The sequence below is a fragment of the Pelophylax lessonae genome, assembly GCF_965119305.1.
Source record: "Pelophylax lessonae genome assembly, chromosome: 3".
NCBI classification, from domain to species: domain Eukaryota; kingdom Metazoa; phylum Chordata; class Amphibia; order Anura; family Ranidae; genus Pelophylax; species Pelophylax lessonae.
In genome coordinates, this window is record NC_138770.1 from 119,643,053 (window position 1) to 119,659,966 (window position 16,914).

General features: G+C 43.1%; 1 protein-coding gene across 1 annotated transcript in view; it reads right to left on the reverse strand.

The window, feature by feature from the left end:
• The window catches only part of KLHL29 (kelch like family member 29), a 1,145,580-nt gene that overhangs the window by 169,220 nt on the left and 959,446 nt on the right, over positions 1-16,914 (reverse strand). Inside the window, exon 9 of the mRNA XM_082249639.1 lies at positions 2,284-2,482. Within this exon, the coding sequence (XP_082105765.1) occupies positions 2,284-2,482 (199 nt within the window). The remainder of the gene's footprint in view (positions 1-2,283; positions 2,483-16,914) is intronic.

A 16,914-nucleotide genomic window follows, 5' to 3' on the forward strand; every position in this document is an offset into this window, starting at 1 on the left:
ATAAAGGATTTACTATCTCAGTAATGTCTTCACGTCCCTCAAAATAATAGGCTACTTTAAACCCTGGGAGGAGAACTTTCTATTTGTCTGCATGCCATATCCATCATATAATGCATAGGGAAATGGAGGTAATGACAGTTGTGTGTGCGGGCGAAGCTGGGGCAGAGGAGGCTTGTCAATCAGAAAATGCATCAGCAGTGGGCAGTTCAGACCAGGAGTTTGAATGGCAATGCCACAGGCAGGATGTTCTGGGGACCCAAAGCAAAGCAATAGAAGTATGCATCCTTGATATTCACAGAGGCCAGAAAGTCTCCCTGATGGAGGGAGGCTATAACAGACCTGTTGGATTTCATACAAAATGTAAAGACACAAATGAAGAAGTTAAAGGCCTTGTGATTCAAAATAGGGCAGATGCTCCCTTTTGGTTTGGAGAGCTCAACAGTTGAGCCAAAGAGACTTTTACATGTTTACCGACAGGAGACTCATGTTGGACATAAGTAGAAAGGCATCTACTAATTTGTCCTTGCAGTAGCTTTTCAGCTCACAACACTCCACAAACAGAGGATCAGTTTGAAGGGGAAAGGATCTCTTCTTTTGGCCCTAGTCCATTCCCTAAAGTGTGGAAGACTAGCATCACAGACAGAGAAGATGGCAATGCAGGGCCAGTAAGACAAAAAAGTTTTGAAAGAAATCTTCAAGCCTTTGTCAATGGAATTCCTAAAAACTGGCCAGTCTCATGGTGATTGTCAGAGTTTTGTTAGGACAGGATATTGCTAGATCCACTGTGGGAACAGCCCACTAAATGGTGGGTAAAGGAGCACCTAAGGAATTATTTCAGTGCTCAATCTCTCGTAAGCATTAGCCCTTTTCTCAGTGAACCAATTGAAAAAAACAGGGGTAATACAGTATTGGTGTCCAGAGGTCTTGTTCACAAGCAACCTTTGACTTACAAAGTAAGTCTTCAAAAACGGAATCAGACCAGAAGCTGTTCTACCACTCTGGATCCAGAAAGTGATTTGTGACTAACACAGTTAATTCAAGTTTGGAAAGTTTCACAAAGAGCCCAGTGCCCAGGTGCTGTCCAGTCATCGTGTACAGTTGGGTCCAAGTTTGGCCTCCAAAGGCTGATCTGTATAGATGAGCACAGAAACTAGCTGCAGCAGCTTGTAGGAGAAGCTTGACTGAAGAATAAACAATAGTACGAACAATGGCTAGCAAAAAACACATTACATTTTTCTTGACAGACAAAACAAGTCCTCCTAGGACATTAACAAAAAAATAATGGCATGCTGGGAGTAAGAGGCATTAGATCTTAAAATGCGTGACTGAGCTTCTAAACTTAGTCCACTACCGAAAACAAAAACCTTCTGGTAAAAGTTTTGGGGCAAATTCCATCCTGGCCCCTAAATGGCAATGCTTGGACCATTTCACTATTATGTGCCTTTTTCAAAAAGCATAAGTGTATATTTTTTTTTTAAATCTAAACGAATGTAGAAAATGTACATTTTAAAAGCTATCCATTAGATTGCATGCAATTTGGAAGAGTATTCCAAAGACAACAGAGGTGGACTAGGCATCCCAAATCACTGTTGTCTTGACGACTATTGTTTTCCTTCCCAAGAAGCAGGTACCAGACTACTGCTTTGCCCTTTTTCTTTCTCAGTGAACTTACTTTTGGGCTTAGCTTGCCTATTCCAAGCTTACAAGTTAGAATGCATGTGAGGGTTTTCATTTATTTAAGTCATTATATGTCTGGCAGTAATCACATTTAAGTGGACTTATTTTGTAATGCTGAAGAGGTTTTCCTGCTCATCCACGTCACTTCTCCAGTTCATTACAGCTGAAAAAGGGGTTTGATCAAGCTAAAAAATATCCTTAACATTATGGAACAAGTCTAGATGATTGTGACTAACAAGATAGATATTTTACAAGCTAAGAGAATGCTCTACAGCAGTGGTCCTCAACCCTGGCCTACAGGGCCCACTAACAGGCCAGATTTGCAAGATAACTGAAATACATCCCAGGTGATATAATTTGCTGCTCAGTGATTGCAGTACTCTAGTCTGCATCTCCCCAAGGTAATACTTAAAATCTGGCCTGTTAGTGGGCCCTGAGGACCGAAGTTGAGGACCACTGCTCTACACGAAGTTTCTCCTAAAGCCAGTCCAATTGTGCCTGACCATGTGACCTCCCTCATAAGTCAGGGGCAGCATCTTATGTTCACTTTATCATTCTTTCCAATCAATCATTTGTTATGATCTGTTCCATCACCACATCTTATACCTGCTGATAGTCTTGGCCTTGTGCGTGGAGTCTGCATTTCCTGACGGGCGTGTGGGAGCATGTGATACCGCTTTGCTTCGTTTACTAAATCTCGACAAGCCTCTGATGACTTTATCAACTCTTCATTGTCAACCACATTGAGTAGATAACTTGGATGGATGAAGGGTAGACGGACAACGGCCAACAATTCAGCAGAATGCTGCAAAACGAAGACACAAAGCACACAGTGTGTTAAACTTTATCAGAGATAGCAGCTTCTTTCCCTATTCTCATCCCACAACAAAGAATCTGTTAAGGTACAAAGGATTATAAATCTGAATGGATGGTGAAAGTGAGAACCGCACAGCAGGTTTACCAACATGTATTCAAGGAGGACAGGCTCTTGTGCAATTCACATTACAGCTCAAATTACATTCAGTTTCAACAATAGGTTCAATGAAAAGCAAAAGACGATAGAATGTGAATGGTGTTGTCTATGATCTTGAAGACAAAGCATAAAACAGCAGGCATTTTGGTCGTCAGAGGTGGAATCTTTCTTGATTTCAGTCCAAATTAGCACTTCCAAAAATTTTCTCTACTTTATATAAAAGGTACACTCCAGGCAAGCAGTTAAATGCACAGTTAAAATACATAAATACATTCACTTCTTTGCCTGCCAAAATATTTGTGATTTTGCTCCTCCATTCTTGTGAGTTGCATACCCCTGCTAAACTGAATAGCCAGGTAGTTAACCCATTTGTCTCTATAATAGACAGGTGATAAAGCGTGGTCACCCTCCCTGCCCAGTGATTACTCTTCTCCATATCCCAGCTTCTGCAAACACATTAAAAGTACAAACCTAGGTAATGCACTGAACCCTATTGTTTCAAAATGTTTACTCTCAGTCTCAGTTTGATTCCCAATGTGCAAAGGTATTATATTAAAGGAGAAGTATGGCCAAAGCTCTTTTAACCATACTTCTCCTTGAGGTCATAGGAGTGCACTTAGTTCTGGACTCCTGGGGCCCAGATTCAGCTGGTGTCACAGAGCCAGTCAAGACTTTGCAAGGATCCCGACAATAATGTTGGGATCTGCCCAGATGCTTGACTGGCAGCTGGCACAGCTTCTCAGTGCACTGCTAAGAGCCTGAGCCAGCCACACCAACCCCTCCAGAGCCCGGCGTTCCAGTGAGCACTGAAGGGGCATAGCCGAGAGCTGGTGACTGACAGTTACCGCTTTCTGCTCACTGAGGACTGAGAACTGAGTGATCAGCAGTCTTTGATTACTCAGTTCTAAGTGTAGAGGGGGCAGCTAACAGATGCAGCATTGGATTGATGTTGCATGTACATATAGTAGGTAAGTATGAATGTTTATTTTTTTGGAATCCTGCAATTCTCATTTAGTTTAGAGACAAACTAAAGCTATTAATGATATGCTTCAGTGCCTAGTGTATTACTGAATGCTTTCCTGTGTGCCTGGAGAACCCCTCTGATTCTTGGTGCACATTAATAAGATCAGTAAACCAAAACAGTTCCACGCTTCATGCTTGGTGGGGTAGCAGTTGTGAGGCCCAGGTGTAGGGTGTTGCACATACAACCTACAAATGTGTATCTTTTTAGGACACACACACTGTAGTTGATGCATACCTCCCAACTTTCTGAGATGGGAATAAGGGACACCTATTAGCAAAAGTATGTAGGCATTAGACACACCTCCTGCCATGCCCCCTTTAAAAAAATATTTTTATTAGGATTTTCGCATTATACATAACAAAGAAGGTATAAAACAATACAACCTTAAGGCAGTGTAAGTAGAGAAACGCCTCCTATGGGGCAAAGCCCCTGGGTTGTGACACTGTATCAAAACTAGACATAAAACAACTCTCTAAGACGAGAAAAATACCAAAAAGAAAACAAAATATACCTCCCCCACTCTTTCTCCCTAGTCCATCCTCAAACCGAACCAGCAAGACATGCAACCGATAAGTACCAAAATGGGTAAAGTTTAGGATATATAGTGCACCAGATATCCTAGACACTTGTATTAGTTCTGATTCACCATGAGCCTTCCTGTCTTTCGCATTAGATGTGTGTTTTCCTCCCATCAAGGTCCCCAGCAAATACAAACTATCCAGCTCTTTTATTATATCTCAAGATATTATTCCTGTTTTTGGCTGCTATCCCACAGTTGATGTTGAGTTAAGCCAAGAATGCCATACTTTATCAAGTTTTTTTCCACATCCCCTTGATAGATAGGTTGCCCTATAGAATGGTATCATGGAGTTTACCAGTCCCTTCCAAAAAGAGATGGGAGGGCCAAACTGTTTTTTTCCAGTGTAGAAGTATAGCTTTCCTCCATAAAATAGCAAGATATTTAGGAGTGTTCTATGTGCGACAGATGGCCCCACCTCCTTCACCATACCCAGCAGACAAACCCTGGCCAACAATAGAAATGGGACCATTAGTACCTTAGAGACACAGGAAGTGACCTCCATTCAGAAATCCTGAATCTGAGGTCACCTCTATAAAATATGGTAAGTGTTAGCAGGAGAAGTAGAACAACGCCAGCATTCCACTGAAGAGGCGGGATAGATAATTGCTAACTTAGCTGGGGTGTAGTAAATTCTGTGGAGAAATTTGAATTGAATCAGTCTGTCTCTGGATGCCACTAGGTGTTTGACAGGTTTTCCCCAGTGGTCATCCCAGACCTCCCTGAATACCTGATACCTCTGTTGCCCACCTTTCCCTACATTTAGTCACAACATCCTTTTGAATAGTGCTTTTTAAACTACCAAGAGAGCTTTGGCCAGGTCTTCAGCCGATAACAATTCCTTGGTAGAATCTCAACCCTTATCTCACGGAATTGGCTACAAAAAGCATGACGCAGTTGTAAAAATCTTAAAAAAGTGGGAGTTGGGTAAGGCCTCTGTATAGTGCCACCTTCAGACCCTCGTAGGACCCAAGCTGTGCAGCTTTCAGTACCGTCCCCATCGTCTTGCAAACACCATCTGCCCCGCCAGTTAGTATTTCTGCCAATACGGCAATGCCAAGCCTCCCTGACCCAAGGGCTCTTGCAGAACCCTGAGTCCTATTTGAGGTGATCCAGGAGACCAGAGAAAAGACCCAATAATACTATCTAGCTTCCTGAAAAAAGATTTGGGTACCCAACACTTTGATAATACTTATTTCCCCCCCCAACAGTGACAATGGAAGTTTTTTCTAAGACTGTTTATTCTTTTATAAGTTTTGTTATCAGTGGGAGAAGGTTTAAAGTGAGATAATCTTGAACCCTAGTGGTAACTTGGACACCTAGACAAGTGAGAAAGGTGACCCACTGTAATGGGAGGTTGGGGTGTGTCAAGGATCTTGCATTGTCGTCTAAAGGTAATATGGATGATTTCCCCCAGTTTACTTTAAGGCCAGAACACATATCAAACTCAAACCATTGAAAATAGTCAAAGCCGCTTGCAGATAGACCAGGGTCTTTGAGGAATAGAAGTAGGTAATCAGCATACAGAACTAGGCAATCCTGTATAGAACCTAAGCAGATAGCTCCAACTGCCTAAGATGATCTAAGGGCATTTGCGATGGGTTCCATCATCAAGGCGAACAGGAATGGGGAGAGTGGGCACCCCTGTCTTGTACCCCTACCTATGTCAAAAAAGTGAGAAACAGACAGTCCAAGCCGGATGGCCACACGAGGGCTTCTGTACAGCATATCTATCCATCTTTGGAACTTGGGCCTGAAGCCCATAAGCTGCAGTACCTTATGCATATACTACCAGTCCATGGAATCAAACGTTTTTTGGATATCTATGGATACTATAACCCTTGTGGGCAACTCATCAGGGCATAGTTGAAGATGAGTGAACAGTCTCCTTAAGTTAGTGTCAGTTGATTTCCCGGGCATAAATCCTGTTTGATCAATATTATCCAAAGAAGTAAGAGGACTTTGGCCATGCGTGTCGCCAACACTTTGGTTAGAATTTTCAGGTCCATGCTTAGTAGGGTAATTGGACAATAGGACAAACAAGCCATAGGTTCTTTGCCTGGTTTTAAAAGTAGTATCATATATGCGTCGAACATTGAGGTGGGGAGGACTTTTGTTCTAAACAGTGTGTCAAGAGGGTACTGATTCTGGGAGCTAGTTGTTCTTTGTAGGATCTGTAGAAGGCAGTCAGGCCCAGGAGCTCTGCGTGGGGGGAAGGCTGAAATGGCTGCTTCTATCTCTATGGGGTGATCTATGGGGTGATCTTAGCCTTGAGTGAATCCCTGTCTGATTAGAGTATCAGCAACTGTAAACATCCCAACAGCTCATCTAAAGCAGTGGATTTATAAGATGGGATGGGGACATACAGAGAAGAGTAGTATTTCACAAATTCTGTCAGAATGTCAGAGGGGTCTGTAACCATGTCGCCATTTGTCAGTCTAATAGCAGGTATACTCACTGGGGTTCTCTGGTCCGCTACCAACATAGCCAATAGTTTACCATTGTCACCCTGTGCAAAATGCAATTTGGACCTACACCTTGCTTCAGTATGTGCCAAGTCCGTGAAGTGTAGATAAAGGAGACGCCACACCTCCAACAAGGAAGCATAGGTAGCATCAGATGGAGAGGCGCCATGTTCCTCCCCACACTCACTCTTCTTGTCCTGTAAAGCAATAATTTTGGAATTATGGTCTTTTCGGGCGGCCTTGATTGCGGAAATACATTCCCCCCTAGTCACCACCTTAAAAGCATCTAATACCACCTTTGGCTCTGCCGAGTCAATGTTGGTAGACTAAAATGATGAAATAAATTTTTGTAAATGGGTACTAACCTGATCAACATGTAACTAGCCTGGAGACAGCCTCAAACCCTCTCCACTCATCCCATTTGAAACAGCAAGTGTGACAGATAATGGGTTATGGTCAGAGATGCCTCCTGCCAAATAATTGATCTCCTGAAGTAAAGACAATAAGGAGGCATTACCAAATGCTATATCTATTCTAGCTAAGGAGCTATGAGTGGCAGAGAGGTGGGAATAACTCCTGGCTAAAGGTTGCTTCCATCTCCACAGCTCAACTAGCCCCGCAGTCGAGGCCCAAGAGTGTAACTCTGCTTATCCTGGTCTGTTGGGGTTGGAAGAATCCAGAGTAGGGTCTAGTATGGCATTAAAATTTCCAAGAAATAACATGGGTATATGGGCGTGAGAAGCCAGTTTAACCATTAACCACTTACCGCAAAGTGACGTACCCATACGTCGGCTGACTTTGCGTGGTTATATCGGGATGATGCCTCTAGCTAGAGGCATCATCCCTGTAACGTTGTTTAGAGCCGGCGGTCGGCTTTCCGGCAGTAATGACCGATGAGGCTCGGGAGCCACTCGATCGTTACCCCGGTGAGCGGGAGGGGACGCCCCCCCCCTGCCTTCCGTGGCTCTGCCCGGGTATCCTGTCCCATCGTGAGACCCGACGCCGGCTGGATGGAGTCCCGATCTAAGCCGGATGCGGCTTTGATCGGGTCTCCGATGACGTAACCCGGAGGCGGTGTCCATGACGTCACATCCGGGTTACTAGGCTGCTAAAGGCGGCAGATTCAAAAAGTGAGTGTATTCAAAAATGCAGTTTTCGGCGTTTTGAATACATGGAAGTGTAGTGGAGGGGTCTAGGGTCTTTTAGACCCTCGATCCCTCCATAAAGAGTACCTGTCACTGCATATTGCTGTCACAAGGGATGTTTACATTGCTTGTGACAGCAATAAAAGTGATTCGATTTTTTTTTTTTTAAAACTGTGTTAAAATTAGAAAAATAAATAAATAAATAGGAAAAAAACAAATAATAATTTTATCCGCCCCCATCGCCTTTAGCTCGTGCACGAAAGAAAACGTATATGGAAGTCGAGCCGCGAATGAAATCGCTGTTCAAACCACACATGTGAGGTATCGCTGTGATCACCAGAGCGTGAGCAATAATTAAAAAAAAAAGAGCTACACTCTAACTCTAAACTGGTAACCGTTAAAATTTTTTAAAGCGTCGCCTATGGACATTTCTATTGACTGTGATTTGTCGCCATTTCACGGGTGTGCGAAATTTTAAACCGTAACATGTTGGGTATCTATTTACTCGGCGTGACATCATCTTTCACAATATAGAAAAAAATGGGCTAATTTTACTGTTTAGTTTTTTTTAAATGCAGTGAAATGTGATTTTTCGTAATTTTTCCAAAAGAAATGACGTTTGAAAGACCGCTGCGCAAATACCGCATGACAAAAAATATTGCAATGACCGCCATTTTATTCTCCAGAGTCTTTACTAAAAAAAATATATATATATATATATATATATATATATTGTTTGGGGGTTCTAAGTAATTTTCTAGCAAATAAAAATGATTTTAACTTGTAAACAAAAAGTGTCAGAAATAGGCCTGGGGCTTAAGTGGTTAAGTCATACAGCGGTTGAACCTAAAAAGGAGGAGGTAAATATATATTCACTAGTAACTTATAAAACTGTGTGAAGGCACCTGGTCTTTTAATGAATAAACACTGTTAGTTACCTGCTGCCCCTTTAAATGTGCAATCTACACAACTGTGAACAAATAAAACAAAAAAGTGGGCGCTGGTTCTAATATAAAAAAAACGAAATATAGTGCAAATCGTCAATCACTATAACGTGACAGTGAACCAAGACAATCAGTAATATTTAGTGCTAAGGCAATCCTAATAAGGATGAACTAAATATAGTATTGTGCCATATCAAAAAATAAATAGATCAAATGATGTGATAAAATAATTAGATGTTAGTATACTACAAAAAATATGGTGAATGATAGAGAGTCCAGAAAAAGTCCATATAATGTGTCCAACACCGTGTAACAACAAAGGATAAGGAAACACTCCACCTCATGAGCTATAGTAAGTAGAATGCTCACTAGAAGCTGGCAGGTCCCAGTGACCTATAACGCTCTGCACACAATACAGGCACTATATGGATGAGCGCTCTCCTCCTTCGTTTAGTAAAAGCTGATGACACTTATATCTATCATCCAGAAGATGTCCCCTGGACTGCTCTCCCAATATATGCCACAAATGGAAAACAAGAAGCCCATTAGTGTAATCCCATTTATGATAACATGTAATCAAATCAGAAAGATGTGTGCTTACATCAAGAGTGCCCCCCTGGCACAGGAAAGGATCGCCAAAATGGTAATGTTGTCTCCTGTTCAGTAAGACGTATTACTGCTCACTTCTAACAAGCCTAGTAACGTGGGACTTCCTGAGGAAGCAATAGCAAAATGCATTGTGGTCTGAACATTGCCCGGACATCCTTCTAACAACTGACGTCACTTCCCCTAAGCCGTAGAAAGCACGCCCACCGCGACCACACGCTTTTGTGCAAAAAGAGCACTTTTTGGACGCCCTGGTCGTTCAAAATTCTCCAGGTACAAAGCACTGGAAAAGCACAGGCAGGGCACTGGAAAAGCCACCAGGTGCAATTCTGTAGTGAAATGGTATGATACAGTGTGATCCATTAGGTATCCGTTATTATTTACACTTTTGAATTTTCTGCCGGTTCCACCCCCCTGCGTCGCAACGCTCGCAGGGAAGGGAACCGGAAGGCAAGTTCCGGCAATCGGTCGTGCACAGAGCTGGGAGAGAGTGTGAGGATGCCGGGGAGGACGGCGGGGAGGACGGCCGGGGAGGACAGCGGGGAGGACGGCCCGGGATCTCAGGGAAGGTGAGTAACATTCTGGGGTAATCCTGAGTGTGGCTCGGGGTTACCGCTTTTGGTACTGAAAGTTAACCCCGAGCCACACTCAAGAATACCGCCAGGGAGGTTAAGCGCCTCCAGACCTCTGTAAAAGAACGCTGCTTCTTCTGTGTTTTAGCTGGGAAATTAGGGAACAACATTATTTGTGCATTTTCAAACTTAAGATCCTGGTGCTTCCTTGCCTCAGATAGGAGCAGATCCCTATCTCTGAAGTTTAGAAATCAGACCAGAAAAGGTCTTGGGGGGGGGGGGGGGCTCCAGGGTGTCGAGCACCTGTGGGGACACAATGGACTCTCTCTACCACATATACAGGTGGGGGACCTTCCAAGGAATGTAATTGCTCAAAGAACTGTTCAGCAAATATTGCAGGCTTAGTCCTTTCAGCCCTTCTGGCAGTCCCACCACCCGGATATTATTCCGTCTTTTTGTTTATCTTCAGCATCATCAGCCCTTTGCTGTAATGATCTCACCCAGGCCCTGGAGTTCAGAGAGCTGAGTGCCACGGGAATGAGTATTATCTTCAATTTCTAAAATCCTATCTTCAGCTGATGTGAGGCGAACTCTTATTTTATCCAGATCATGTCTGATTAAAGTACATTCAGAGGCTAAAAGGTCTATGCGGCCTTGCATGCATCTATAGCTTCTAGGATGGGTTTTGTAATGGCCTCTGAGTCTGCTTCCTGTTCCTGGGATTGGGAGGTATCTTAGGGCGCTGCAGCTGGCTGTGCACTGTGAAAAAGACGCTGGTGCCAATATTGGAGAGGCAAAGTCGGGGCCTGTGCCACATGGGGAGCGAGTCTGCGGCTGGTCTAGTGGTGCCTTCCCCTTGGTTTTAAACATAGTTGACAGCATCCCTTGGAAGTTAGAGACCTCCGCTGCAGATTTGTAGGTGAAATTCTCGGGGTAAGCAATACTAGAAGCAGATGATTGCAGGAGGATAGCAGAGCATGTCTTGCCCTGTTCACATCTGGCCATGTCCCTTTCATGCCCCCCTTAAAGAAGAATTGTACAAAAAAATGATTGGTTGAACCCACAAGTATTTCTTTTTTCCATTGCTTTTCCTTTATATTGGGCTTTGAAATCTACAAATGCTGTAATTTAGAAAATGGATAAAAGGTTTAGCACTGGGAAAGACTTTTTGAAAGATAAATAATGCATTTTATCTACAACTATATAGATCAGACCAAAATTAGGGACAAATAAGGAGGAAAGAGGGACAGAAGGGACTTCGCTCAGAATGAGGGACAGTCCCTCGAAATCAGGGACAGTTGGGAGGCATGGTTGATGCACAGGACCAACTATATAAAAAAAAAAGTAGCAGGACCTTTATAAAGGTAGACTTGAACTGGTATTAAAACCAAAACTGAAAAAACGAAATAATTAATTAATGTACTAATCTTTAGATATGCTATATTAAATACTATAACCACCGTGCTACCATTGTGAAAAAACAAAACCAACAATTTGTGAAAAAAACGTAATTGGTTGCTGCCAGCATTGAGATGTGTTTCCACACCAAGCGACTAACTAGAGATATAAAAAATGGAGCGCAACCTTCCACTCTATAAGTGAAATCCTAACAAGTCCAACATTTGTATATATTTTGCATTTTATAGAGCAGTAGAGTAGAGTTTTATTATATCACTATTCAATCCATAGATGTGGTGGCTGCATTAATTTTCCTTAAGCCCCGTAAAAAAATTCCAAAAAGCGTGTATTGATTTGTTTGCGCAAAAGTTATAGCGTTTACAAACTATGGAATAGACTTATGGACTTTTTATTTTTTTATTAGTTATAGTGGCGACCAGCGATTTTTAGCGGGACTGCGACATTGTGGCAGACAAATCTGACACTAAGTCACACTTTTTGGGGACCAGTGACAGTAATACAGTGATCCGGGCTAAAAATATGCACTGTTACTGTTAAAATGACACTGGCAGGGAAGAGGGTAATATCAGGCATGATCGAGGGGTTAAGTGTGCTCTTAGGGAGTGCTTTCTAACTATGGGAGGAATAGGCTTACTGCAGGAAGAGCGAGATCTGTGTTCCTGATTAGTAGGAACACAAGATCTCTCTCTTCCTGTCTGACGGAACGACTGTCTGCCTTTCTGTCATTCTCCTGAATGATCGCGGGTGACTGGCGGCCATCGCGGCCCCTAGACATGCTGAATGGCTCCTGCTGTGTCCAATCACAGTGGGAGCGTGGCTCTGGCGGCACGCGCGCCCCCTAGAGCCTATCTACAAGATCTCGTACAGGTGCGTGATTTTGCGCTCAAGGCCTGCCCTGTCGCAGTAAATGTATGTGGGGGCGGTCCTTAAGTGGATAAAAAAACAAATCTGCCCTTTATATCACTTTAATTAGAGTGGCCTGTGATAGGGCAGAGAGTAAGGATAGAATGCTGGAGGTGTATCTTGCTGAAGAGTATAGGAAGCCATGGGGTATGGAGTGGTGCAGCCATACTGCTGTTTTATGAATTGGCCCCTTAAGCCTGATACACACTAGCAGTTTTTTTTTCTGTTCAACCCAGTGGGCTGAACGAAAAAAAAAACAACTCAAAAGCTCGGGAGGAGCTGATGTACTAACTACCCCATGTTAATATAGCGATCTCCCCCGCAGAGCTCTTGTGTTCTGGCCCCCCACCAGAACACACCGGTCAGCGCTCTCAGTCATTGTCTGAGAGCGCTGACAATCGGCAGACCTTTTTCTGTCATTTCCCTTCGACAGAAGCTGGATGTTCAGCCGCCTTCTTTTAACCACTTTAGGACCGGAGGATTTTCCTGCTTTACGTCCAGGCCACTTTTTGCAACTTGACACTGTGCGACTTTAACTGACAATTGCGCGGTCATGCAACGCTGTACACAAACAAAATATACGTCCTTTTTTTCCCACAAACAGAGCTTTCTTTTGGTGGTATTTGATCACCTCTGCGCTTTTCATTTTTTGCGATATTAATAAAAAAAGAGTGACAATTTTGAAAAAATAACAATATTTTTCTACTTTAACAATTAAAAACTATCCAATATATTAAATTTTTGTCATATATTTAGGGCAAAATGTATTTAGCTACCTGTCTTTGACAAAAAAATTCTCAATGACCGTATTTTTAACCGCTTTAAGATTTTACCTCATTCCTGACCAGGCCATATTTTGCGATTCGGCACTGCATTATTTTAACGGACAATTGCGGACAATTGTACCCAAATTAAATTTATGTCTGTTTTTCCCCACAAATAGAGCTTTCTTTTGGTGGTATTTGATCACCTGTGCAATTTTTACTTTTTGCGCTATAAACAAAAAAAGAGCTACAATTTTGAAAAAATAACAATATTTTTCACATTTTTTTATATGAAATTCCCCCCCAAAAAAATGTAAAAATCTAAAATTTTTAACATTTTAGGCCAATTTGTTTTCTGCTACATATGTGTAGTAAAAAAATCGCAATAAGCGTATTTTGATTGGTTTGCGCAAAAGTTATCGCAGCTACTAACTACGGGAAATTTATGTAATTTTTATTGTTTTTTTTTTTTAACTAGTAATGGTGGCAATCTGGCGGCAATCTGCGATTTTTTTTGCGGGACTGCGACATTGCAGCGGACAGATCGGACCCCTAACTGACATTTTTGACACTTTTGGGGGTACCAGTGACATTACTACAGTAATCAGTGCTATAAATATGCACTGTTACTGTAAAAATGACACTGGCAGGGAAGGGGTTAACTTTATTGGTGATCAAGGGGTTAAATGTGTGCCTGGTGCTTACTGACGTGTGTGGGGGGAGGGGATTGAGTGACACAGGCACAGATCGCAGGTTCAGCTATGCTGAATCCTGTAATCTGTCCCTGCCTGTCACAGAGGAGATTCGCCCGCTTTGTTTACACAAGTGGGCGGATTTCCTCACATGATCCCCGACGATCGGGGAAGAGCGGCGGTGATCACCGCCTCTCCTCCCCTGGCCCGACTCCTGCTGTGTCTGAATACAGCGGGAGCGAGCCTCCGGCGGCGTGCGCACGCCGCCCACAAGGGGAGGAGTCCAGGAGACGTAGGTCTACGTCGCTGGACGATAACGAGCCACTTTGCCGCAGAACGCTCAATGTGAGCGGTCGGCAAGCGGTTAAACCAGCTGCCATACACACAGGCTAAATGTTGGCCGGTTTCTATTGAATCGACTGGTACAGCCTGATATTTGGTCCGTGTATATGGGGCTTTAATCTAAAAAGGCCGACTGTAAAAAGTTACTCAGCTTCTGTCAAGTAAACTACCAATTAGATAGATTGTCTGCTCTTTTGAGATCTGCCGCAACAAATTCAACCAATTCTAAAGTCTTTGTCTAAGTTTGTGTCTTTCTTAGCCCTCCTCCTTCTCCCAATCCCCCATTACACAACCACACATAGGATAAACAAAGATTTATTTTTAGACAAAGCATTAGTAAGTTAAACTAATTGGTGGACCTTTTGGACTTTATCCGCCATCAATACTCCATGAAAAAAAAGACTCAAAAACATGACGTACAAAAACAACAAAGGCTGTCTTATAATTTCACATCAACTGCTGTATCAACCTTCCAGAATAAGTTTTCCTTCATAATATATTTCCTGCTCTCATTCATTATTCTGTACAATCCCCTTAGTATCCAATTGAACAATAATAGCTACAACAAGATGCAAATTAATCTAATTTCACAGGCAAAACCATTACAACAAGGACGCATCTCATGAAAAGGAGAATCTTCTCTCTATTCAGACGGCGCTTGCTGGGCCCTCGGGAGCATATGGCAATCTCTGAGGCTTACTTTGTAATAAAGAGACACAGATAACCTTTGGTTCAGGGAGCCTGTCTATTCCGCTACATTGTGAAAGTTTTAAAAAAATCAGCAAGTCACGAAGACATTGTAAAGTGTTGTGTGATGAATGCAAATCTGAACAGCAAACTATATAAAGTACACTTGTCCAGAAAAAAAAGGAAAGAAGAACTGAAAACAAGACTATGGTCTACTTTAGCTGTTCAATTAGGCTACATTTTACAGATCATGTATTAAAAGAGAACTATAGCACAGTGGCTTAGTGGTTACCACTTCTGTCTTGCAGTATTGGGGCCCTTGGTTTGCTTCCTGCTCAGAACACTATCTGCGTGGAGTTTGCATGTTTTCTCTGCAATTACATGGGTTTCCTCCCTTAATCCATAGACAAGCTAGTTAAAGTATGCAGCATGTGAACCAGTACCTTGCAGCAGACAGATCGGACCCCTAACTGACATTTTTGACACTTTTGGGGGATAAATATGCACTGTTACTGTAAAAATGACACTGGCAGGGAAGGGGTTAACTTTATTGGTGATCAAGGGGTTAAATGTGTGCCTAGTGCTTACTGACGTGTGTGGGGGGAGGGGATTGAGTGACACAGGCACAGATCGCAGGTTCAGCTATGCTGAATCCTGTAATCTGTCCCTGCCTGTCACAGAGGAGATCCGCCCGCTTTGTTTACACAAGCGGGCGGATTTCCTCACATGATTTCTCCACATCCAATTTGTATGACAGGAGACGGTTCACACAGCTCTAAGGCCGGTGCAGTCTGCATTCAAAAAGGGTCTTGTGCATCTTTGGTTTCGATTTAAGTGCGAATTCAGGCAGAAATTTGAACCTGATTCCCACCTGAATCGGTAAATAGGGATGCACCGGATCCCATGCTGTGAACCACGGCCACAGCATTCATGAATCCAGCCTTAATATAAAAACATTATAAAAAACTTTTCACCCCCCCTTTTTTTTTATATAACTGATCACATAATCTCTGTTCTCCATTGCATAAGGGGCTTAGGAAACTAGGGGTGGGGAGCAAACAGTAGACTGATCTTCCCAGTGAATGGCTGTGCACTAGGGGCGTGACAGCACAAGTCTGCCCATTGAAGGACAGGCAGTGTGCGCTCCCAGCACAACCAGAAAACTGACCACGCTGGGAAGGATGTTCTCTCATGCCTAGTGTTGTCCATTTGAAATAGGAAAGCAGGGGGACTGGCAGGATCGGCCGGTATTTCCCCCGAAGGAAGCAATGCAAAGAAGAAGGCTAACTTTTAACGCAAGCACATATCATACACATATCAGGAATAGGAAATGTTGGGGTAACATATTCTGTAAGGATGAGCTTAGGCGTGGGCCAAACCTGTGGGAAACTGTCACACGATAGCAGGCTGCCAGCCCAATCATCTGCAGCCATCAAATTCCCTGGAATACTGGTAACAATATTGACCTAATATGGCCATTTGCCTTAGGTCATTGACACCTTCTTTCCTCTAGCTTATATGCAGTCCAAGAGTTGACTATCTGTAAGGTTTTGTGTAAGTACACTCTAATTTTTTGCATGACATTGACTGACACCACTTACAATGAATACAATTGGGAGTATACTTTGTTATGAATGAGAAAGTAAGTGGACAAAACTGGCTTTAAAGTTAACGTGATTGTAAAGTCTCTCTTTTTTTTTAATATAAATAACAAACATGTTATACTTACCTCTTCTGTGCATTGGGCTTTGCACAGGGCTGCCAGGATCCTCCTCTTCTCGGGTCCATCGTTGCTCCTCCTGGCCCCTCCCTCCTATCGAGTGCCCCCACAGCAAGCAGCTTGCTATGGGGACACCCGAGCGGCAGCTCCACGTGTCCATTCAGACACGGAGCTGCCGTTCCGCCCTGCCCCTCTCTCTCCGGGACTCTCCCTCCTGATTGGCTGATATACATTTAAAGTCAGTGAGCCAATCAGGAGGGAGAGTCCTGGATGGTGATCTGCCGAAAACTCCAACTTGCCGAGGACTCCAATCAGGTCACTTACAGTGACTGTACATCATGAGTAATTGGGGATTTTGACAACTTGGTGTTCTCACAGAACAGACAGCAGCGTATACTGAACAT